This window comes from Cydia strobilella, chromosome 13 (genome assembly GCF_947568885.1).
Source record: "Cydia strobilella chromosome 13, ilCydStro3.1, whole genome shotgun sequence".
Lineage (NCBI taxonomy): Eukaryota > Metazoa > Arthropoda > Insecta > Lepidoptera > Tortricidae > Cydia > Cydia strobilella.
The window spans coordinates 7,724,153-7,751,239 of record NC_086053.1 but is presented as its reverse complement, the minus strand read 5'-3'; the positions used below and the strand labels follow the sequence as shown (position 1 = coordinate 7,751,239).

The 27,087-nt window shown below is 36.7% G+C and overlaps 1 protein-coding gene across 1 annotated transcript in view; it reads left to right on the top strand.

The window, feature by feature from the left end:
• Positions 1-7,796: 7,796 nt before the first annotated feature.
• The window catches only part of LOC134746692 (uncharacterized), a 75,747-nt gene continuing 56,456 nt past the window's right edge, over positions 7,797-27,087 (top strand). Inside the window, exon 1 of the mRNA XM_063681215.1 lies at positions 7,797-8,688. Coding sequence (XP_063537285.1) covers positions 8,536-8,688 — 153 coding nt within the window. The 5' untranslated portion in view covers positions 7,797-8,535. The remainder of the gene's footprint in view (positions 8,689-27,087) is intronic.

Sequence of the window (27,087 nt, the reverse complement as noted above, 5' to 3'; positions counted from 1 at the left end):
GCCTCGTCGCCCCGGCGACGGCGCGCCTACTATTAATATTATATCTTCTATGTCATTGATAAAAGCACCGTTTTTGCGTAACGGGACCGACTGTCGTGTCAATCGGGTAGTGCGTGCGAGTGAGACGGAGCACCCCCGCCCGGCCCTGGAGGTTCCGCGCGCCCTCCGCTAGTCGGCGCTACGAGCCCGCCCTAGCACAACATGCTGTTATTATATCTTATTCAGTACAAATTCATGTAAACAAACAAAACTGTGATTTAAAATTCTGACTGATTGTGTTTTGTGTTGACACGGGCCAGTTGGCGTGTGAGTGACGTGAGAGAGAGTGAGGAGTGAAGGTAAGTGACACTAGTTAGTATGACTCTTATTTTGTACTTTGACATCGTTGAACGCAGGTGCTCCACGTTGTTGATGTGAATTTTCTTTATCAACAACATTAAGTACCTTCGGTTCTATCTGTATTGAATGAAAACATACCTAGGTACATTTATGTTTTTTAAAATTTTATTTACCTACCTATTGCTAGTTCTAAAAATGTCAATAGTAAATACTTAAACACAAACTTCACAAATATAATACCTATAGATAGGTGTATTATGATTTATGATTAAGAAACAAGCGATTACTATCATTCTGTACTTTCCTATTGATGTAAGTACTTATTTTATCTACCATTTACAGCTACATTTTCTTAAATCTTTCTTGCTAATAAAATGTTCTTATATACATAAACCTACGTACCTATGTATATCACAGAATTAGTGGTGTACCGATTTGGCCGACAAGCCGACTAATACTTTCAACATCTGTTGTGAAAGAGTAGGTACTCCTTGCCAGTTATATTAGTGACAGTTAGACAATAGAATCTCGTCAGGCTTTACATGGCGACCGCTGCTTTGTCGAAGCTCAATGATCATGCTTCTAACGACCCGCTTTTTATCATATTAACTACAAAATGTTCGCTTCTGGCTCAAATACCTAACGACTGGTCGTATATATGGAGTCCCAATCAAACAATTTTCTGTGATCTTGACCAGATCAGCAGTACACCCGGTTGGCGTCCTTAGGTACGTACTGATCAGTCAAAAGTCCATCCCCAGCAGTAGGCTCTCAGAGCATTGTGCAAAAGAGCCAATTTAACAGAAGTATTTCCCGGATTATCTCTTTATTTATTATTCGTATGAAGCAACATACTTTTCTTGACAGACCCGTGATTTATGAGGTTGCCATCTTAGTAGGTCCTAGCGGCTTAATTAAAGATGCCTTAAATAATACAAATAAAAGTCAAGTATCTGCTGTAATATTAATATTGTAATTGTAACCAACTACAAAATATTACTTACAGATTACGACGGCATCATTAACTACCTACACATGAATTTCATATGATAATATGAATGATTTTTTTCTTATGCATCCTTTAGATAATTGAGTAAAATATGATAAATATCTATTGACTGTTATTTAATTTCGTTTATGTTCTGTTCTGTAGGTAACTTATAAAAGGGCAACTAATCTGCTTTTTTTGCCCACAAATCGCTTGCTATAAATATGGCCGGATAGTCGGCTTTCATGACTAGTCTGTGCATCCCTACACAAGATGTTTAGGCTTAAAACTTGAAATCATTGAATTCATTTGTTTTTTTTTATATTTATTTAAATATGAATTGAATTGGCCTGTAAGTACCTATTCAGATACTGATAGATACTGATCTAAAGTGACATTTCTTCAACCAAAAACGTCATTTTTGACACTGACAGATCAGTAACGTATCGGTAACAGATCCAATAAGTAAAACTCGAATTGGCCTATTAGTTATGTAATCCATTTGACACCCATATAAACGCTGTGTGTGTGCGACCGTGCGTGTGCTACGGCGTAGCGCGTAGCAACATTTTCCATTAACAAAAATGCTTCGTAGAGTTCGTAGTTCCGTGGCCTATTCGATTTTTTTTTAATTTTAAAGGCAACATAAATAAAGGCGTACTAATAGGCGTAGTAATGTTTTTATTTTGTTTATTCGGATATTTTAGAAAGTTTGGTAAAGTATAGTACTGTCCGCCCGCCAATTCCGTGCTCGGAGGTCGAGGAAGTGGGAGGTGTGCGCCGCGCCCTTACGTAAAAAATGACACTACACCATTCCTAACATTCCTCAGCCGTGCACGGAATTCGCGCGCGGACAGTACATACCTACGCAATATTTTAAAATAGAAAGACCTTGTCACAATGCTGATGAGGAAATACAGATAAACACATATTCGCATTTACCTACACCAGGCTAATTTAAGCACAAGCATTTAAATTAATTAAATTTCTATCAAACAAAGTTTCGGAGGAGATAGAATAAGAATACCAGCTTATAATACAGTGGACCATGCAACATTAGCAATAATTTAAATGATACATTATTTAATCACTTTCTGTTCTTTTTGTCAAAAATATACGTTTTTATGTTATAATAATACATTACAATAAAATACAATGCTTTTTATTGAACACAATTTATGATACTCGTATATGTACAGAAACTGTTTGTTTGTTCATTAAATTTGATAAAGAATACAAGTAAACCGAGTTCACAGAGAATACAGAATAACAGTATTTGTCGTCTCTTATCCGAAAGTTGTTGTACCTACAAATACACGTATAACATCGGCTCCTGATGTTTTACATACGGCAAAATTTGATTAACGTCTAACATTTTGGTTTCGCCAGGCGCCGCTAGAGAGGACTAATTAGTCAAGTGTCAACCTGGTTACCCGGAGATGCTCTACAAGCCGAGAACACGAGCGTTTCCGCGAAAAATATACGTATTTTCCTTTTATCTTTATCCTTATTCAAGATAATAAGTTTTCCGTACGTACTAAATAACTCACAGCCAATGTTTCCTTGCTTATTAGGTAGGACAATTTAGATGTCGAAAGGAGAATACGCGCGGGTACACAAGTATAAAGAGATATATTTTCTCCATCCTGGTATATCACGGTTTTCTTATAACGATATGTTAACTCCCAAACTGCAACGCTAAGCGGGGAAGAGATTAGCGAAACCATTAATTTCGCCAGGATTTAAACTGCATTTCCACGGATGTCTGCCGTAATCTTGCATAAGATCTTTATAGCATATCCGTCGATAGCTTTACGGTGCGACGTGGTACTTTATAGGGGTCCTTGACGGAAGGGTGAGCTTAGGAGGTTGCGTGGCTCGGAGCTTGGTTATAAGGCCGCGCCGGGCGGCCGGAGCGGCAGACCGTTCGCGGCGCTCCTACCGCCGTCTCATCTGTCGGACTATACTCGCCGCCGTGGCGTCTCGGAACTTTGTAAACTTTTCCCGGGCTTTTCCGTTCATTTCCGCGCGTGGATTACAGTTAAGAAGAGTTACTCGTACCAGTTTGCCTGTTTTGGTAAGATATCGATGTAGAAAATGCACGTGTTTCTGTTTAATTAAAAATTGTGTTACTTTTTTTGTGTTTGATATTTTTTTATTCCCTACCTTTTTAATACCAATCTAAATTTAAGACATCTGTAGCGCGATTTTTTGCAGATCGCTACTTTGTAGGTACTTAATTATACACATAAACAATGAAACATGTTCACTTGGAGTAAGAACATGTTGCTAAAATGAAAATGTTGTTGTTGTTAGGTAGGAACCTAACTACAAATAATGGATTAGGATGTAAATAGTGAATAATATACCGGTATATATCTCTAGTGTTGCAGACTTTGATATCATGTCATACATGTATCTATACATATATATACACTTTTGTGCAATGTGAGGCTTCTTACCAGCAGTAACTCGTCCCAGTTACGCTATGCTTGACTTCTAAAGTTACGCCAAACTTTTCGCAACAAATTTATATTTACTTTTTCGTAGCACAACCTACATAACGAAATCGTATCTTAGGAAACATAGTTACATATCAACCCTGAAATTTAAATTACTCATTCATTGTTAAGCTACGACCGTAGCGCTACGTCGTAGCAGTAGGTAAATGGTGAAAATGCTTCGTATACGTAACGAAAGTTACTGGCCTATTCGAACGTACATACACTGACGTTAGAATGATATCTAAATAACGTCATTTAGTTATAGCGCGTTTCGCTCGCGCCAATAAGTGATGTGTACGGACAAGTACAAGTGAAATGCGCGATAACTAAATGACATCTTTTAGATATTAGTATCCATGTTGGTAACTATAACCAAAGATAATATAGTGTACTGAGGCTTATTGTCATAGTAAATTTATCTTTTAACACATGCAGGATTAAAACTAAAAATTAAAATGAATAATAATATCAAAAAATATACACTTGAGTAGATGGCGACACCGTTTGATATTTAGCAATTTTAACACATACCAGTGAAAGAACATGGGTCAAAGTCATAGGTATGGCGTTCTACAATATTTATATATGACTTTGACCCATGTTCTTTTACTGTTATGTGTTAAAATTGTGAAATATCAAACGGTGTCGCCATCTACACGAGTATAGGCCAAAGGTACGGCGCCATCTATTCGAGCATAATTTTTTCTTGATTTTCCGAGGTAGGTACGTTTTTTTCGTAGTCTTTATACTTATCTTGTACGAAGTTACATATATCTTTGCTATAACTTTTGTAGCTGTAAACTTACGAATGGCGCAATTGACAGAATTTTTTAAACTGGTTTTGTTGTTATCAAAAGCGTTTATAAGGTGAGAGGCAAATTCAAAAGTAATCCTGTTTTTGCTAAGTACCTACCCACTCAGACGGTTGTAGGTACCGTAAACAAAACCTATCGCACGTGAAGAGAATAAATTTTGATTTGAATAGAGTCTGGTTTTCCAAAACAAAACCCGCTTAATTTCCTCCGCTTTTCCTCACGACACGCCAGACGAGAGTACTTCATCGCTTAGCTTGAAACGCACTTGATTTTATAATAAAAGCCTGTTTATTCCCTGTTTGTGTCGCGACGCTCAGGAAAAAAGAAGCACTACCGCGTTCGCCTTTCATGTCAACATACGCTAGCAATAGATGTGTAGCTAACTATTTAGATTTACAAAATACGATACCAATACCACTTTTCATGCACCAATCGAGTAAATGAGCGTAAACAGGACGCGCTGAGAGTTTTATGACATCGATATCGTATAACGATATAACTGAATATGTATTCTACGTCCTTTAGTGCCTGATTCTATTTATGAACACGGAAAATAAAATTGTTGCTTTAAATTCCCATCTTGAGCACCCTGACGGCAAAGCCTCTTGTAAATAAAATACTCCGTTATATACATCAATCGAGTTTTTAAACAACATTCCTTGTGACCTTTGATCTGTATGATGCCAAGTTATACTTCAATGACCTTATTTTTAAATGAGCAGGCTTTAAGTACTATGTTTATTAAGGGATCTTTCAATTAATTGGGAAAGCTTCTTTTTTACGCTTGGCTGACTTAAAACTCGCGAAATTATTTGATAGGATATTTTTGAAGGCCTGCGAGGCGAGAAAGTAGGTAGTGTGTTTGCTCATTCCCTTCACATTTTTAATTTTCAATCATCTGAGTAGACTTCATAGATAATTTTCGAGTTAACTATTATTCCCGTGACCAGCACACGTCTAAGATGATCCAGTATTAAGGATGTAACCTCGAAACCTGTAATAATATTGCATATTTCTAGATCACTCTTATAATGGTCTGCTTGAAACGGGTGTTCGGTAAATAATGGGAATAAACCTAAAACAAACGGTGAATGAAAATCTAAAAGTTTTGATGGAAATTATAATAATTAAACGCTGCAAATGCGTCGGGGATGTCTCATCAAAAATGTATAGAATTCGTATGATTAGCATAAAAGTCATTTTATTGCCTCGGAAGACAAACAGAATGGGATATTGGCGGTTGAAATGAATCCAGCTCTGCGGCAAAGTTGGAGGGCAAGATATCCGCACACAGCCCTCACCGCATCAAAAACACTCCATTACGAAACTGTTATATCAGGGTTTTTATGTTATAAAGTAGGTATACTAAACTCAATAACCGCATCTTTTTAACGGTACTGCAATTAGTCAAATATTGTTGGGGTACTTCTACGAATTTGTTATAATTGATTAGTGTAAAACCCGTTAATAATTCTAAAATCCGTTTGTGAAACGTAATTACTCCCTTCATAATTTTTCTTGATTCAAAGTTATAAATTCTCCATATTTTGTCAACTATCTATCACCAAAATGACAATTACTTATGTTAAAAAAAAACCGGCCAAGTGCGAGTCGGACTCGCGCGCTAAGGGTTCCGTACCATTACGCAAAAAAGGCAAAAAAATCACGTCTGTTGTATGGGAGCCCCACTTCTATATTTGAGTTGATTGAATGAAAGGTAAATTGCGGTTTACGATTTATGACGTATAAAAAAAAACTACTTATTAGATCTCGTTCAAACCAATTTTCGGTGGAAGTTTGCATGGTAATGTACATCCTATATTTTTTTTAGTTTTACCATCTCTTATTTTAGAAGTTACAGGTGGGGGGGTGGGGGGGACACATTTTACCACTTTGGAAGTGTCTCTCGCGCAAACTATTCAGTTTAGAAAAAAATGATATTAGAAACCTCAATATCATTTTTGAAGACCTATCCATAGATACCCCACACGTATGGGTTTGATAAAAAAATGTTTTGAGCTTCAGTTCTTAAGTATATGGGGAACCCCCAAAATTTATTGTTTTTTTTCTATTCTTGTGTGAAAATCTTAATGCGGTTCACAGAATACATCTACTTACCAAGTTTCAACAGTATAGTTCATATAGTTTCGGAAAAAAATGGCTGTGACATACGGACGGACAGACAGACAGACAGACAGACAGACATGACGAATCCATAAGGGTTCCGTTTTTTGCTATTTGGCTACGGAACCCTAAAAACACCCGCATCATAATTATCTGAATACTCGTGTAAGTATTGTACTCTCGATTCTAAACAAACTGTTTTCAGGTTATCAGTGGCTAATTGTTCTACGTTGGATAAAATATACATTATTTTGGCTTATAAAATGCAATCTTGCTACAGTAGCGGCAAACAATCTATCATATTGCTATTTTCTTGCAGGTATTCATTCGAAAATTCGTGAAATTAGACTTTATATCATATAAACAATGATTATATCATCATCACGACCACGTATCTATATACTTACGTCTCACTGTACGTGGCCACAGGCAGCCACGTTAGCACAATGCCGATTGGGGACTTCACACACACACCAATTAATGTATGTTATAAATATTGAATTTCTTATTTGAAAACACTAAAGCGAATACCAACAATAAAACCTAGGTCGATCGATGTTTCACCCTCGTTAGCCTCTGGTTTGAAAATTAAATCGAATCATTACAATTGAATACCCACCGGGCTATCGCGAAAACTTGGGCAAACTAATTATTTAAAAAATGTACACTAGGCCGATCGAATTGTCGTTTTCATGCGTCTCTATATAAGTATTGTAAATTTCATCGAAATCGCTAAAGCCGTTTTTAAGAAATAAACAAAAAATATGCAAATGTATCTGAAAAAATATGATAGGTAGATTATTTGCCGTTACTGTAAGTACCTACATTTCATTATTTATTGTTTACGCAGTTGGTAATAATTAATCACCCTAAAACGCAACCTTTAATCCATTAACGTCATCTTTATCGACCCACTCTACACCTAGTCTCTAGGGGTCACCCTGTGTAGGTACAAATCAAAAACCAATCTTTTAAGGACTAGGTCCCGCACTGATAGACAAAAATAACTGGGTGGAAGTCGTGGAACATTAATATTTAAGGATTTTCCAGATACGGGTGAAACAATACTTCGATGTTACCTCGCCGTTATACAGTAATTCACCCTTATTTAAACACCCGCCAAGAATTTTAATGAGTGACGCAGAGTTTGGCGAAGAATTCAATGAGCTTGCCGTAATAATGTGAAGTAAGTTTGCGCATTCATTAGTCTTGTTGTTAATATTCATCAGGACGCCACAAGTAACATTTTTACTTAGAGACAAATCCCAAGTACCCGCGGGTACAAATTACATGTAAATTAGACCAAGTTCGAGAGTACTTCGCGGCTAGGACTTGACTATACTAACTAAGGTTTAACAAGATTTGAATGTTTCTTAAGTTCTCGACGTCCGTAATGTCACTTTGTAAATAAGTTAAAGACTTATTGTAATGTTCAAAATTGTGCTTGTTTCAGATGCTAAGTCGGACGTTACGCTTCTATAGATGTTCGTAGACTAGACGCAGTATTTCGATCTAACCTAGTCTTAAATAAAGTATAGTACAAAGCTATCGAACTTAGCGCCTCGCGATAACTTATTTTCAAACGCTTAACATAGGTAAAACGGTTTGCCAAATCGCCTCTATTTTCCGTAATATATTACAAGATAGTGTTTATCGAAGAAAGTCCGTAGTTTTATAGACGAAAACAATGCCAGGGGTTCTCATAAAGCATCGATATCTGGGTGGTTGTGATTTTTGGTGGGTAGCGTAGGCGGGCATAGTCATAATGTGTGAAGATAAGGAGGAGATGCGGAGCGAAGCGGCGCGCGCGGCCAGCCCGCGGCGCTTGTGCTGGCAGCGTCGCCCGCCGCAGCCGCTGCCGGACACGCGCGGCCTCTGCTGCGCCAAGCTGCTTCGCAAGAACGGCAAGCCGAAGAAGGTAAGTCAACACGATTTGTTTTTTTAATGTACTTATTTTAATTCCTGTTGTCTGACCTTATTGGAGGGGATTATAATTGTTTTAAATGAATTATAAAGTTTTTTAAGATCTTTCTTCCATTCTTACTTATCGTTAGGTTTCCATACGTTAGGTTAGGTTTCGTTAGGTTTAATACGTTTTGTTAACGGGCTAAATGGTACCAAAAAAACACGATTTCATAAAAAAAACCGGCCAAGAGCATGTCGGGCCATGCTCAGTGTAGGGTTCCGTAACTTCCGTAGTTATCATTCCGTCACAATACTCACAATAGGCTAAACTGGAGCTAGTAGTACCTATAGAAGATTGTTAACAAATTGATGAAATGATGCTTGGTGCCTTTCTCCCGAGTTAAACAATCTACTTTTCATATCGAATACCTACGAGGAAACCAAAAAGGCAAGGCAAATTTGCATAATAATCAGTAATTAGTTAAAGTAATAGACGTACTCGTATGGCCATTATTTTTTCCTTAGAACTTACTTTCAATCGGAGACTGCTGTCTGGTCATAATAATCCACAGCCAAAACATTAAATTGCAATATTTATGCAAACACACATATTTTAGTAAACTGCAGTAATTTTAATAAAATGCAATATTTACCAAAACACACATATTTTAGAAAACTGCAGTACTTAATTTTAAAATGAATTAGTAATTAACGTATGAAAATCAGCGGGATTGCCTCTTACTTTTTTTTTACTTTTTCTTTCTATAACTGCCAATAGTCAACGGCATATTGACTATTAAATAATAATTTAATGAGTAAAATAATAATTTTTAATTTTACATTTTACTTTATTTACATCAATAATGTCAAATAACTTTAAAATCCCATTTAATGTCGTAATAACTGTGGCTGTACGTCTTTTCACTATGAAGGGGAGACTTTTTGCGATTACTCAAAAACGGCTAAACTGATTATGTTCGCTATAGATTTTATTTAATGTTATTCATAAGCTCTGTTTATACGATTTTTTTCATATTTTTTGGACCCATGGTTCAAAAGTAAGTAAGTAGAGGAGGGGGGGGGGGGGCACATTTTTTTTTAATTCGGAGCGATTATTTAGGAAAAATATTCTCTTTACCAAAAATTTTTTGTTAAAGACCCCTATTCGTTTTGAAAGAACTATCCAACGATACCCCACATTGTAGGATTGAAGCGAAAAAAAAAATTACACTCCCACTTTACGTGTAGAGGAGGTATTAAACATTTTTTTCTAGATTTTATTGTATTACTTTGTCAGATTTATTGATTTATATATCCATGCCAAATTTCAGCTTTCTAGCACTACCAAACACGAAGCAAACCCTCGGACAGAGAGACAGACAGAGAGACGGACGGACATGGCGAAACTATAAGGATTCCTTGTTGACTACGGAACCCTAAAAAGGGTTGGAGCAACGTTCTATCATATCAGAAATTACTTAGTAGGATAACAGTCCGGGTTGGCAATTAAGTCCCCACTATCAATTAGGGTCCACGGGATTGCGACCCGGAATTCACGGATGGATTCAGACCCGGACTAACACAATGTGTCACATTTCAGCCCGTCACCTACCGTGCACCGAACTCAGCCACGAAGGTCACGGCGGTATTTGTAATTGTATTGTGCTATGAACTTAAATAATAAGTATATTACTATTGTTATGTAGCTTTTGTGTCCTAATTCGGGGTGAAGACCTTCCTTATTATTTCAGCTTTCTTGAGCAATGGCAGCATCTGGCGGATCTGGCCGTAACTTATCGTAAAAAAATAAGAGTTGTCGCGTCTATGTTTTTAGTCACTTTGCGGTCGTGTTCGTGAAAAGCTGACATCCGACAGACGCCGCCAGCCAGTTACACTTTGATGTGGCCATCTTTAAATAAAACATTCACTTCTTACACGTAATGTTAAAGCTAGGCTTAGGCACTTAAACACTTTGGAGACCTTGATGGATATCGCAGACTAACCCTGCTTCTATACATAGAATTTATTTGTAACTACGTATTAATTGATTTGATTGATCATGGTATTTAATGAGTTTTCTCAATTTCATGTGGGGGGTCCACATAGCCAGGAGCTTCATTCGAACTTTAAGAGTATGTTAATGATAAAATTATGCATACATTTTTAAACTTCAAGACCAATCCAGCTTTTTTCCTTGATAGAAAAGGAATCGTCCTTCCCATTTCAATTAGGATAATGGCATATATATCTTAATTTATTGAACTGCTAGCCAAAATATTAGCTATGTATAACAGTTACCTAAACCTATCTATCTAGTTTGCAGAGTTGTTTCCCTAAGGTTACGGTAAAACCACAATATGTACCTCCTTTGTTTGTCTTTTAAAGTTAAGCTAAGTTTGAACGCGGAACGCAATATCGGTGCCGATGTGGTCCGATACCCGATCAGGCGACTTAAATAAACTGTTGAGTAACAATATTCATTACTTGAGTACGTACTTCTTAGAGCCTAGTGGGTTCAAATTAATGTTTAACTTGAAGTTAATCAAAATCTTCCCACTTCCCCCATTTGCTTCAGCCCTCAGTTTTATCTTTTCCTACTTACAAAAAAGTTACAGTGCTTTATTTTATCTTACGAACTTTTACTTAAAATTGATCCTTTTTGTTACTTACTTAATAGTTTTTACAAGTTACAAGCATGTTATCGTTTTCTTATTTTATGTAAGTAATTAAGTATAGGAGTTGTGTCAATGAGTAGGTAGAGGTACCTAAGTAAGAAAGTAATATCCGTCCTAAAGTCTAGTCTTAGTTAGAACTTTATCTATATATATAAACGTAAAAGTCCTGACTGACTGACTCACTTAAATCAACGCCCAGCCCAAACCGTTGGACCTAGAGAGCTGAATTTTTCACAATAGATAGCTTTTATGACGTTAGTATCCACTAAGAAGGGGTTTTTCAAAATTCATCCCCTAAGGTGGTGAAAAAGGGGTTGAAAGTTTGTATGGAGATCATAATTTTTTTTTAGTGCGGGAGTTGAAACTGTATAAAGGCATATTATTAAAATACTAGAAAAGTAATTTCAGCGTTTTTGAAAATTCATCCCTTAAGGTGGTGAAAAAGGGGTAGAAAGTTTGTATGGAGGTCAAACATTTTTTTAAGTGCGCGACTTGAATCTTTGCATAAAGGCATGTTATTAGAATGCAAGAAAAGTGATTTCAGCGTGTTTAAAAATTCATCCCCTAAAGTGGTTAAAAAGGGGTTGAAATTTTGTCATGGTCCTAATTTTATTTTAAGCTAGGTACTTGAAACTTCATAGAAATATATATAATTAAAAGAGAAAAGAACTTATTTCAGCATTATTGAATATTCATCCCCCAAGGTGGTAAAAATGGGATTGAAAGTTTGTATGGAGATCAAATATTTTTTTGAGTGCGGGAATTGAATCTTTTTAAATATTCTTCCCCTAAAAGGGTTAAAAAGGGGTTCAAAGTGAATATATTACAAATGCTTTGAAACTTCTCAGAAAGGCATTGTATAAGATTCCAAAAAAGTTATTTCAACGTTCTTAAAAATTCAACCCCTAAAGGGGTTAAAAAGGGGATGTAGTTTATATGTGGTACAAATTTTCTTTTAAGCTAGGAACTTGAAACTTGGTAAAAAGGGCATTATATTAAAATAGACGAAAATTGATTACTTACACCGTTTTTGAAAAGTTTGTATTAAGTTTCGGGAGCGATTTTTTTTAAATAGTGGACTTGTAAATCTTCTAAGAGGGTCGAGAGGGATTATATCGGGAACAATTTTTTTCAGTTAGGGTCTTGAAACTTCGTAGTTTGTGAAAGACAAATTTCATGCGTTGTATAATTATTAACAAATGATTAACCGTCCCTACTGATATCTTTTGCTGCATAATGTTCTATATTATGCTCATGTAGACCAACATACAATTCCACGCGTACGAAGTCGCGGGCAACAGATAGTAAAATCATATATTTATAGTTGACTGATGGATACAGTAGATTTTCAAAGAAATTACACGTAATTCTCTCAGCTCATCATCTTCTGTTCCACTTTTGGGAATCAAACCCGATCCCGCCGAGGCAATTACAGGCAGACATTAACGCTAAGCTTCGGTGAGTTCAGTTAGTCAGGTATCCATAATATTTCAAGGTAGAACGGTTCCAGCCTAATATAATCGAAGTTTGAAGGCGACCGTAAATTTAAGACGTGGCGGTAAAGCCGCCTTACTAACGCCAAACTTGTTTGTCTTAATGTTTTGCGTAACCTGTTCGGAAGATGGCGTGAAATGCAAAATGTGTAATTGTGTATAGGGTATTTAAAAATGATTCGAAATAAATAATTGAATTGAATTGAATAAGTACTGAATAAACACGATAAGATTCGCTCGTCAAAAATCAAACAGTTCATAAATAGGTACCTAACCTACCATAAATGCATACAATACGTATCGCGTCTTAAATTATTTTATTTAACACAATTCTTGCACATTTTATGTATTCATAAACTTGGCAAAATATATCCTTTGAACGAGTTATACGTAGTAGCACGTCTAACTATACAATAATTTTTAGCACTCAAATGAAGTCTCACCGCCAACTTCATTAAGAGAAATGCACACGGCTGCGGGTTCTCGCAAAGTTATTTGACAACCGCATCGACTTATTACGAGTTCAGACAATGCGGACAATATATGAACTCTCGGTATGAACACCGTTAAGTATCATAACTAGGAAGGCAAATAAGTTGGCCGCGGAAACCGAAACTTTAGATCAAATTAGTTCCCGCTGACGCTCAGAGTTTGATTAACCCCCTCGGGAACGCGTCAACTTACATTAACATGGACTTTGCAATTATCTTGTCGATGCTGCACTGTTTGTAAGAAGAAGTTAGCTGTATTAATCTTTACTCAATTTAGTATATATCAACCGATGATAGACACATCGATACTTATATACTTGGTCAATGTAGAGACAGCCGAGTTTTGGTTCGGTTAGGTACTTAACTATCATTTGAATGTCGTCAAGTGATTTTACTGCATAGAAATTTAAGTCATAAAGTCTTTCCCTTTAAAAATAATGTTCTAGACAATTTATGTAAAATGTATTAAAACTATGAGCACGACGTCATTTCTTTCTAACTTTAAAACACTGCCACAGCGATTTTAAATTCAATTTATTCTTAAAAGAACCCCGAAATACTGTTTTTCTTTGAACCAAACGGCATCGGAGAGAGGTTGCAGGCACTATTTGCAATTCTAAGTTTGGCAGAGAGGTTTCAATCCTACTAATGTGTCTACATATATGTATCTGTACATATACAGCTACACTACAGAGTCCCCGTTCATATCTTACCCATCATACGTACTTGTATGTTAGCGTGCTGAGACGCTGCGCAGCAGGGCAGCAATGTTTGCTAAGAACCTTCTATTTCATCGATTTAAAACAGAAAGCTACAAACCTCAGCCCACATCAAATACATTATTGGTAGTATTTATTTGATCAACAAAGAACTCAGTAAATGGAAAATAGGGAGTGTGCTTTAATAAATGCAGCCCTTTGTTTGTTTGTTTTTTTTTTTTCAATCGAAACAGTGCCGTAATCATTAAGACTTGAAAAATGTTATGACAAAAATGCGTCAGCGATGAGACAGGGTGAAAAATTAACTGAAAAATAAAATGTGAACCTTCGCTCGCATCAAACCGCGCCCAAGTGATTAATAACAAACCATATTCGATAGTAAACGTCTCATCCGGAACGTTATAATATAGGACCTCGTACTAAGCGTACCTACCTAACTTAGATTATCAACTTTCTAGAACACGCTCCTGCCGCTCCTGCCCATGTTTTTATGTATGTAATGTTCGTTCGTCAGGAGTTCGATTTTCCAGAATAGGTACAATAAACGACAAAGAATGGGGCCAGGGCAACGTGTCTGCAGAGTCGAACGTCATCGTTACCGCCCGAAATATCAAACTGCTCTTCAGGGTAGAGAATGACAATAGCGACTCAGCAGTTTGCCTCGCTCCGTTTTAATGAGTCAAACTATTTGCTTTTATCTTTGAATGAACTTTTGCCGTGACGGAGCATATTTTTTCACAGTATTTTACCAGTAAACCAGTAAAAATGCGACCCACAAAACCTTTTTTAGATGGGAAATTACATGAAAATCGCGGGGAAAAGTATTTAACGAAAAAACTGACGCAGTAATTAGTTTACGCTTGGCCACCGAATTCGCCCACTTCATTAAGCTTTGCATAATAATTTATACAAAAACTGATTGGGCTGTTTTAAAAACGCTGAACTTAATTTTACAGGCGGTAAAATCCTTTGTCAACTCAACGCTGATGAATAAGTTATAAATTAGAAAAAGTTAGGATGAAATACGCTTTCCCACTTACGTCCATGAAGAAAAAAAAATGTACATAAGCATAATGTACAATGTAAGCCTTGCAGTCATTCCACGAGTATTCCTCCTATTAACTACCTTTAATATTGGTGATCTTTAAAAGTTGTACAATAGTTATTTCTGCAACAAGAGAGGAAAGTTGTTTTTTCTTGCGAGTGTGTTTTTGAGGGATTCAAAAACACGAGACAAATATAATTTTTCACCTCAGTAGTGAGAACATATTAAAGATTAAAATGTATTTCGAATTTGTAATAGACCCCGAAGTATGAAGTGGCAGTTCATGGCCTTCACTAAATTAAAAAGCTACTTTGTTTCACTCCCTGGAGTGACGAAAGTTGCACTTTCCTCACTTCAGGGAGTGACGAAAGTAGGCTTGTTCGAGCTGCTGAGGTAAAAAATGAATACTAAAACATACTCGGGAATTAATCAGGGTAACAGACAAATTAAACAATGATTACACAGTACAAATAATTATATATACCTAGAAAAAAATATACTTACAATAATTTCATTCCGGAAAATTAAACTATTACAAATAAAATTTTGAAAGAGAAACCTTTCTAAAAACCTAGTCATGATAAGTAGTAGTACTTAAATTACGTAGGTACCAATATGTATTGTTAGACCACATTATGAATTCCTATAATACATATTTCATTTGTTCTGGGAATTTACTAAAGCTTAAAATAATAAGTATGATGACCCGGACCTACCCGGAAATCGGAATTTTCATATCTATTCTCTCATTTCTATGTGTGGGTGGGTCGTTGTTGTTCTAAAAAGTGCGCAGAAAGTGATACGTTTCTGCTCTAGTGCAGAAAAGTGGTGTAACTCCTCTGCGTCCCCGTCCCACGAGCAACTGGGTGGAAACAAAATTGAAAAATAGTGTCTTTAAACTGAAATAAATGTCATTTACTAAGAAATAAACCGGCCAAGTGCGAGTCGGAATCGCGTTCCAAGGGTTCCGTACATTACACAATTTAGACAATGTATTTTTTATGTGAAACGTGAGTGAAATGTCTTTAAAAAACCCGTAGGGGTCGGATCAAAAACTAAGTTTTTAAGTCTGACTCACGTTTGACTGCAATTTCTAATAGGTTTTCCTGTAATCTATAGGTAAAGATCTATTTTGTGTATTTTTTTCAAAATTTTAGACCCAGTAGTTTCGGAGATAAAGGGGTGGGGATGGTAAATTTTTGCCTATTTTCTTGAATAACTTCTAAATTGTTTATCCTAAAATTATAAAAAAATATATATTTGAGATTCTCACAATGACCTCTTTCATTTGATATATAACACGATATGGTTTGAAAAACTTTATTTTTTAATTTTTTCATTTACCCCCCAAAAGTGGCCCCCATGTTTAAAATTCATTTGTTTATGTTACATATCCGTTTTTGGGTCACAAACTTACATATGAATACCAAATTTCAACTTAATTGGTCTAGTAGTTTCCGAGAAAATAGGCTGTGACAGACGGATAGACAGACAGACGCACGAGTGATCCTATAACTTAAGAGTTCCGTTTTTTCCTTTTGAGGTACGGAACCCTCAAAATGACCAAGGCCTCCAGTGCCCCAGGCTGGAATCGAACCAGCGTCCTCTGCTATCGCGGCAGGTGCCTGTGCCATTCGGCCACTGTGCCACAGCGGCATAGGTCGAAATTTTCCAAGTATATGCACTAGTTACTGAAGGCTAAGGCGCCCCCTGGCCATCCCTAAAGGTGACTGTCCGTTTCCAACCGCAGCTGCACTGCTGCTCCGACACTACTGCGGCGGCCCAAACGCGTCGGTGTTATTGTCAATTTCCATAGTAAAATGAATGACGATATCGACTGCACGTAATATGGTGATTTTAACGTTTTCCCGACCGCAGCTGCACTACTGCTCCGACACGTCGGTGTTATTGTCAATTTCCATAGTAAAATGAATGACGAGACCGACTGCACGTAGCATGGCCATTTTTGCGTATTTGGTGTATTACTGCAACTGCGGCTGCAGACCGCACGTCAAATCTGTCACCTGCACTGAATTGTCTTTGATCACAGATATTAGTAGTTTTAAGCAAAGAGGATATAACCACTACGTTCTAAGGAGTTATTACACCCACGGATAAACAACCCCGATGGTACCGTCGCCATATATCGCAGATATATCGGGGCGGCCAAGGAGCTCACAGATATCTGAACACGCCTTTATTGTCAAGGCGCTAGAGTGCATGTTCAGATATATTTAGCACCTCGGTCGCTCCGACATATCTGATGGCGACTGTAGTACTACTGTAAACTTTTTTGCTAATCTATATTGAGCCATACGAGTATCACAGAGCCAGTTAGGAAACTAGAATGATAGGTCCGAAAAAGAGAGTGTCAAATTCGGAAGTTAACTATAGTCTGGCAAACCCTTCGAGCAACACCGGCTTCCGACACGTCGGAAGGGAGGAGCCCAAGCGATATCTTACCGTACAAATCGTTCTGCCATTTTTTGCGGGGGAAAACGTGCACACAGTCGCACTTCTCATTAACTACTTGCAAAATCCAATCTCTAATTAGGATTGTTAATTTTTTTTTAATGTTCTATTTCGAAAACCATTTCGAGATATTAGGTTTTTAAACAGTTTCCGACATTTGCTGCGATATAATAATCGAGGATTCAAGATATTTCAACAAACCTTTGACCTTCTCGCGAGGCTGAATATAATAATGTCATCGTATAGTAAAAGTTATCGAACCATAGTAAATAAATCCGTCACTCACGTAATTGTCAAAGATGTCATTGTCATCAATTGTCATAATAAAAAAATTTAGTTAAACCGCTAGTTTCTTACGATTTGATTTATAATTTTTAATACCTAAACAGTAGATTTTGATTGCTTAATATATCAAAAACCTTGTTTCCACTTGTGGGAATGATTTACAAAAATTATAGTCCGCGAAGACCTACGTGAAAGACGGTGTTGTCGTGAAGTAAATGTGGAATGGAATACTTCAAGTGTTACACACAATATTGCTGTGAGGATCACGTCGATGTAAGTATAAAATTAATATTATTTTACTACGAATATTTAAAAGTCCATTTTGGTGGTCGGGTCACTATTACCTATTTATTTTCTGTGATGATGTGGCCAGAATATCTAAAGACAAACCGTTTAACACAGCTTGTCCGCTACTAGCTCCGTTTTACTGATTTGAAGTTAAATTCAACAAACAGACATACATATATGTAACTTGCAAGCAATAAATCATATACATACAAAAATACATAGTTATATTCAAAATACAACATGAAACTGAAAAGATAATTTCTAATTTCCAGGTACCTACAAGTTGCAGTTCAAGGCTCAAGCTGCTGATATCACGATCATGGCGGACAAAACTAAAGTTAATAAAGAGTTGTGAAAAATAAAACATGTCTTATTTTTTACTTTTTTATTAATTTACGAAAAACCTGTTTCCCAAAAAAGTGTATACATTATATGTTCAACATGTTCTGCACGTAAGGTTGACATTGAGGGCTTTGTTTAGTAGCATTCAGTTGAAGTTGATTTAGGTTCTACTCTTGTTGATCCAGAAAATAATTGTATAGTTTATTATTAAATCTATGCCCACGCCCAGGCACTATTCTTGCTATAACTTTACATTCTCCGCCTTCTCTAGAAATTTGTACATTATATACATCCAATAAAACTAAGGTATATAACTTAAGGCAGATTTGTGGAATCAGCTTTCACAAATTTAGCGTATTTTGAGATTATTGATTTAGGGATTCAAATAATACGACGATATTATTTATAGATTTATTAAATAAACTGTTCTTTTATTTTTTCGTAGTTTTGCGAGGATAGCTATAAGCTCGACAGGGCACGAGCGATAGAGAGGCAAATAGAATACCGAATATCCGGCAAAGTGGCCAAATACCGAATAGTTGCCGAATATTCCCGGCAACTGTAATTGTATTGTAATATATCATATTATATAATGTCGTTTATGGTGACAATTTCTCATTTTGTCATTGCAAAGCCATTCCTGAGCTAAATAAAAGAAGCAATCATTTATTTTTATTACAAGGGGCAAAGATGTTATTTAATACCTCATGGTAACATATTGATATCCAAACATACGAAACGATACAAAATTGAACCACGAGAGAAGCGAATGGTTTAAAATTTAGAATATTGACAGTTGCGGAGGTCTCAAGGCATGAAGGTTAAACAAACTGTGTTACAGTGCAACACGTAATTCTTCACACCAACACGAGGAAACCATTTATTATTCAAATTAATTTATTAAAAGTTCTTTCTATCGGCCAAGGCGAGGGAAATATCTTTCTTCATAAAGGATTTCTTGTCTCGCCCGTCAAGTTTTATATGGATGGTGCGGTCATATCATAGAGTGCCGTCGCCCATTCACACCTGCAACTGGACAATATGAAGTGTAAATTACAAATTATTTTATTCATCATACTTCACTGTTTGGTACCTAAGGAAAATAAAATTGGCTTAATATTGATACTTAGAAAGATAAATCTGTAATATTTTGCTAACACCGAACGACTGCCTGCCCACCATTGGATAATTTTATTCTTACGTGTCGCATCGTCATCTCCAGAACCCACGAATCACTTTGCAGAAATCAATAAAAGGCCTGCTAAAAGAGCCTACCTGGCATGGTTTTGAGGGGACGTTTATTACAGACTTCTAAATCCAGCCGCACGTTTCTGACGGCCGAGTACCTATACGTGATGCAGGTGGATCAAGTGCGCACTCCCCCCGTATATATCACGAACTCCATGAGTCCCGTTTCCGTCGGATTGCTGTGTGCGGTGGTCACGCATTTAGGCAAGAGGATGGGGAAGAAAATTTCACATTGTGAACTTACCTTAATGTTAAGAATAATTTTTCCTCTGCATTAATTTTATTTGAGTAATTTGATTGTATTTCGTCAATTATTAAGTCTCATTCAATGTTGAATTGCTTTTCATTTAATCGGCAATATTATCTGAATAAAGGATCACCATTAAATATCAGATTTTTTATTAATATTGCGTAGCTGCCTTCGTCGGACTCTGACTATTGTAGAAAGGCAAACTGGTCTTCTTTTTCATGTAGCATGTAGCATTATCGTCACTCGCTTCTTCACGTAAAAAATACAAAAGTAAATTAGTATTTTATTTGTACGTATGACATTATATGACTTGACATTGACAAGCCATCAACGAACGCTGTCGCGACTGCACGCCGCAACAGCCGCAGTCGTGCTGCTACAGTAGTGCGGCACCGCGTAACGTCGCAACTGCAGTGCAGCGGCAGTTACAATTGGACAGTCACCTTAAGGTAGAACAGTATGGTTCGACCTTCTAACTGAATCAACCATGTGATTTCGAGCTAGCGAGAGAGATGGCGCTGAAGTAGAAACACTACTATATAAATTATAAACTGAAATAAATGTCATATACTAAGAAAAAATGACCAAGGCCTCCAGTACCCCAGACTGCCAGCCAGATGGCCAGGGGGCGCCTTAGCCTTCAGTAACAAGTGCATATACTTGGAAATTTTCGACCTATGCCGCTGTGGCCCAATGGCCGAATGGCACAGGCACCTGCCGCGATAGCAGAGGACGCTGGTTCGATTCCAGCCTGGGGCACTGGAGGCCTTGGTCATTTTTTCTTAGTACATTTATTTCAGTTTATAATTTATATAGTAGTGTTTCTACTTAAAATAAAAACAAATTAAAGTATTTTCTGTAAATAATTTAATTTGTTCTAATACTTCTAACAGAATAGTGTCTTTATTTTCCAGCCTGGAACAATTGGTAATTAGCTCCATGCATGAATTTATTTTTATTTTTGGATTCATAATTTATATCGTTGGAACACCGGAAATGATAAAAATACTTTTGTAAACCTTAACATTATTTTATTAAAAAATATTTAAAATGTTGAAAATTTTTGAGCGGTTGAAAGGCTCATAATTTTTGGCGCGAATTCGACAGAGCGTGATGACGTCACACGTTGGGCGGCCCAACTAACGTTTGCTACTAATGACACTAATCTGTCTAACGCGTGACGTCACGTGGCGTTTCGAGCGTTTCGCTCACTAGCTTTTCGCGGGCAAATTTTTGTACTTTTTATTTATAATTTTAAGTAATTAAATGGTAATTTAAAAACGGAAATGCATTTGTAACATGATATAACGGTAACAAACATCCGAATAAAACATATTTCGTTCAAATATAAACTTCATGCATGAGGCTAATAGTTCTAATTTTACTAACCCCGCATTGAATCGTTTTTTATCAAAAATGATGTAAGTAAATTGTTAAAATAAATTATTCTTGATTTCTTTTGTTGAACTGTATTTACTCGATTTCATAAGGAGGGAACCAAAAGGAATACACCAAATATATTTTTTTTAAACCTTACACTTGCGTAAATGAGCAGACAGAATCTTATACAGCCACAGTTTGTACGATATTAAATGGGTTTTAAAGTTATTTAGCACTATATTCATAATAATAAAATAAAATATAACATATATTGCTTATATTATTATGTTGGCTAAATGACTGGGATGCCATTTAAGAGTTTTAGAACGAAAAAGTAAAAAATTAAAAAGTAAGAGGCAATCCCGCTGATTTTCGTGTTATAATGAACAAATAATTTTAAATTACTGCAGTTTGTTAAAATATGTGTGTTTTCGTAAATATTGCAATCTAAATGTTTTTCGCTAGGGATTATTTATCTTAACACATGAAGTCTCCGATTGCAAGTAAGTCCTAAGGAAAAAAATCATGGCCGTAGGTCTATTAGGTACTTTAATTACTGATTTTGCAAAATTGCCTTGTCTTGTTTTGTTTCTTCGCGTTCGATATGAAAAGTAGAGTGTTTAACTCGAGTGAAAGGCACCATTTCCGTCTCGGACTATTGGCGACAGAAATGGGTGCCATTCAATCCTTGGTTAACAATCTACTATTCATTTACATAATCGGAAGATTATCCAGCTTGTTGATATACAGGGTGGATTTTCTTTTTGGGTCAGTGAGGTCAGCTGCTACCAGATCCCGTGCCGCTACGCGAAAATGGTCTAAGAAGACCTTCCCTCAATTTCAAATTAATGAAGATTAGCGTTTACAGATTTTGAAAAAACATGCAGGGTGAGTGAACGTCATTTTTGACAAACTTTTTTTTGATGCCAATCGATTCCATTGGCTAGATACAAAAATGTGAATAAAATTTCATCTCCATAATCCATGCATAGAAAAAGTTTTCTTTAATTTGTGGCTTTTTAGTAAATTATCGTAAGTTGACCCCTAAGAAACTATTGATATTGAATAGGAATGGAATCGATTGGCATAAAAAATACCATGTGAAAAATAAGCTTTCATTTTCATACAAATTGTATGGGGAAAAATTTCCTCGATTTGTGGCTTTTCTAGGCAGTTTTTTTGACCCCATACAAGCTTTTGATCCTGGATAGGAATGGGAACGATTGGCACCAACAATTTTTTTGTTAAAAATGTCCTTTTTCTCGCAACCTGTATGTTTTTCCAAAATCTATAATTACGCCAATCTTCATTAATTTGAAATTAAGGGAAGGTCTTCTAAGACCATTTTCGCGTAGCAGCACGAGATCTGGTAGCTGCCCTCACTGACCCAAAAAGAAAATCCATCCTGTATATTGCCTGTAGTAGTATATTCTCGAAGTAGTTTCTTCAGTCCCTTATTTAAGTACAAAGTTAGAGGATTAAACTCCTTTCCTTGTTCAGTTACCTCGTTACTTCCACTGATCATTTTAAAGTCGAAGGAAGGATACTTGGGATCGTGTAAGAGAGGAGCGTACTTTTCGAGCTATATTGCAGCGAGCGAGGTAGAAAAAGCTTTAAAAGCGACAACGATTTTAGATACAAAGCCGTAACAGAGTATAATATAAATAGACAAGGTTAGACAGAAGACTATTGTTGTTATATAATTAGGTAGAAAATCGTTCATTTATGTATAATCACAGTTATGCTCCTGTTGAAATACATAACATTACTGTAGTAGTAGCACAATCGGATTAGGAATAACCTCGAAATCTCTTGGACAGTTACGAAATTTTGTACATATTTTAATTAAAGATCTCTTTTTCGTGTCCACTATTTGACATTTGGGGACCACGAGGAATCGCAGCCATCTTGGAAAATGTGTATACCATCCTGGAGAAATTTGCGTTTTACTCTAAATATACGTTCTCTATGAAAATATGAAACTTCCTCCAACCGAACCTCGGTGGATTTCCTCGAACTGTTTGCGGTAAAAAAGTAGTTAAGGAATAATATTTGGTTTGGGCAGAGCTCCGTTATAAATGGCGCGGCGAACAGCCGCGCTGAGAGCAATAATTCAGCTCCGAGCGGCGTTTAAGCGATCCGTTCGCAGTTTATCCGTCCTTAAGAGCTAATTCTTCGCGGCCCGGCAACTCGCGGGATATAAAACCCTTTTTACTCGCTTGCCAAATCACGATACCCGCACTTGTTGAAGTTTTCCTTTTTAATATTTACCTAGCGCCCGCGCTATTGAATGACTTCAATTCGGATCCTAATTGACAGCGCGAAACTAGAACACACGTCATCACTGTCATGTACTCATGTCATCAGCAGCTAATTGACAATTGAGCTGGCAATATAGCATACTTATGGGGAAACCTGAATTATATCAAGTGTATAATAACAATAGAAAATCATGACGTGCCCGTCGTAAATAATCCACGCATCGTTGAGCACAAAAGAAAGCATGACGCAGACGACGGGCGTCTCGTCGGTGCACATCAAAAGCTGTCTACAAAAATATTGAATTCCCGCGATATTCCTGCAATTTCAGCGCTAGCGCACATGTTAAAATGCATCACTCGCAAGTTAGCCTTGATGCAAGTTCAAACATCCAACTTGTTCGGCATCTTACGCTAACTACTTTGACAGTTCTTTCAGAGAGCGATCCGGAGCACCCAGCTGTTCCACTACTTTTTATACATCTTATACAAGCTTTCGTCGGGATATTGAATGGGATAAAGAAGATTGATTTTAAGGAAAACTTCGCCTTCTTTTTGCACTTACGCTAACTAGTATTGATGGATAAATGGAACAGATAAATTAGATATTTGCATATTCAAACTGAAGTATATAATCGAGACTGATGCTGAAACATATGACAATCTAATTGAAAACTCAAGCACAGTATCATGCGCACAAATGCACTGCGAACTAGTATTATCTATGGCACTCGGCTTATTATTCAGCTATCCCCGTCCATCACTGTGTAGGATCAACGCTAAAGGTGACTGTCCGTTTCCAACCGCAGCTGCACTGCTGCTCCGACACTACTGCGGCGGCCCAAACGCGTCGGTGTTATTGTCAATTTCCATAGTAAAATGAATGACGATATCGACTGCACGTAATATGGTGATTTTAACGTTTTCCCGACCGCAGCTGCACTACTGCTCCGACACGTCGGTGTTATTGTCAATTTCCATAGTAAAATGAATGACGAGACCGACTGCACGTAGCATGGCCATTTTTGCGTATTTGGTGTATTACTGCAACTGCGGCTGCAGACCGCACGTCAAATCTGTCACCTGCACTGAATTGTCTTTGATCACAGATATTAGTAGTTTTAAGCAAAGAGGATATAACCACTACGTTCTAAGGAGTTATTACACCCACGGATAAACAACCCCGATGGTACCGTCGCCATATATCGCAGATATATCGGGGCGGCCAAGGAGCTCACAGATATCTGAACACGCCTTTATTGTCAAGGCGCTAGAGTGCATGTTCAGATATATTTAGCACCTCGGTCGCTCCGACATATCTGATGGCGACTGTAGTACTACTGTAAACTTTTTTGCTAATCTATATTGAGCCATACGAGTATCACAGAGCCAGTTAGGAAACTAGAATGATAGGTCCGAAAAAGAGAGTGTCAAATTCGGAAGTTAACTATAGTCTGGCAAACCCTTCGAGCAACACCGGCTTCCGACACGTCGGAAGGGAGGAGCCCAAGCGATATCTTACCGTACAAATCGTTCTGCCATTTTTTGCGGGGGAAAACGTGCACACAGTCGCACTTCTCATTAACTACTTGCAAAATCCAATCTCTAATTAGGATTGTTAATTTTTTTTTAATGTTCTATTTCGAAAACCATTTCGAGATATTAGGTTTTTAAACAGTTTCCGACATTTGCTGCGATATAATAATCGAGGATTCAAGATATTTCAACAAACCTTTGACCTTCTCGCGAGGCTGAATATAATAATGTCATCGTATAGTAAAAGTTATCGAACCATAGTAAATAAATCCGTCACTCACGTAATTGTCAAAGATGTCATTGTCATCAATTGTCATAATAAAAATTTTTAGTTAAACCGCTAGTTTCTTACGATTTGATTTATAATTTTTAATACCTAAACAGTAGATTTTGATTGCTTAATATATCAAAAACCTTGTTTCCACTTGTGGGAATGATTTACAAAAATTATAGTCCGCGAAGACCTACGTGAAAGACGGTGTTGTCGTGAAGTAAATGTGGAATGGAATACTTCAAGTGTTACACACAATATTGCTGTGAGGATCACGTCGATGTAAGTATAAAATTAATATTATTTTACTACGAATATTTAAAAGTCCATTTTGGTGGTCGGGTCACTATTACCTATTTATTTTCTGTGATGATGTGGCCAGAATATCTAAAGACAAACCGTTTAACACAGCTTGTCCGCTACTAGCTCCGTTTTACTGATTTGAAGTTAAATTCAACAAACAGACATACATATATGTAACTTGCAAGCAATAAATCATATACATACAAAAATACATAGTTATATTCAAAATACAACATGAAACTGAAAAGATAATTTCTAATTTCCAGGTACCTACAAGTTGCAGTTCAAGGCTCAAGCTGCTGATATCACGATCATGGCGGACAAAACTAAAGTTAATAAAGAGTTGTGAAAAATAAAACATGTCTTATTTTTTACTTTTTTATTAATTTACGAAAAACCTGTTTCCCAAAAAAGTGTATACATTATATGTTCAACATGTTCTGCACGTAAGGTTGACATTGAGGGCTTTGTTTAGTAGCATTCAGTTGAAGTTGATTTAGGTTCTACTCTTGTTGATCCAGAAAATAATTGTATAGTTTATTATTAAATCTATGCCCACGCCCAGGCACTATTCTTGCTATAACTTTACATTCTCCGCCTTCTCTAGAAATTTGTACATTATATACATCCAATAAAACTAAGGTATATAACTTAAGGCAGATTTGTGGAATCAGCTTTCACAAATTTAGCGTATTTTGAGATTATTGATTTAGGGATTCAAATAATACGACGATATTATTTATAGATTTATTAAATAAACTGTTCTTTTATTTTTTCGTAGTTTTGCGAGGATAGCTATAAGCTCGACAGGGCACGAGCGATAGAGAGGCAAATAGAATACCGAATATCCGGCAAAGTGGCCAAATACCGAATAGTTGCCGAATATTCCCGGCAACTGTAATTGTATTGTAATATATCATATTATATAATGTCGTTTATGGTGACAATTTCTCATTTTGTCATTGCAAAGCCATTCCTGAGCTAAATAAAAGAAGCAATCATTTATTTTTATTACAAGGGGCAAAGATGTTATTTAATACCTCATGGTAACATATTGATATCCAAACATACGAAACGATACAAAATTGAACCACGAGAGAAGCGAATGGTTTAAAATTTAGAATATTGACAGTTGCGGAGGTCTCAAGGCATGAAGGTTAAACAAACTGTGTTACAGTGCAACACGTAATTCTTCACACCAACACGAGGAAACCATTTATTATTCAAATTAATTTATTAAAAGTTCTTTCTATCGGCCAAGGCGAGGGAAATATCTTTCTTCATAAAGGATTTCTTGTCTCGCCCGTCAAGTTTTATATGGATGGTGCGGTCATATCATAGAGTGCCGTCGCCCAT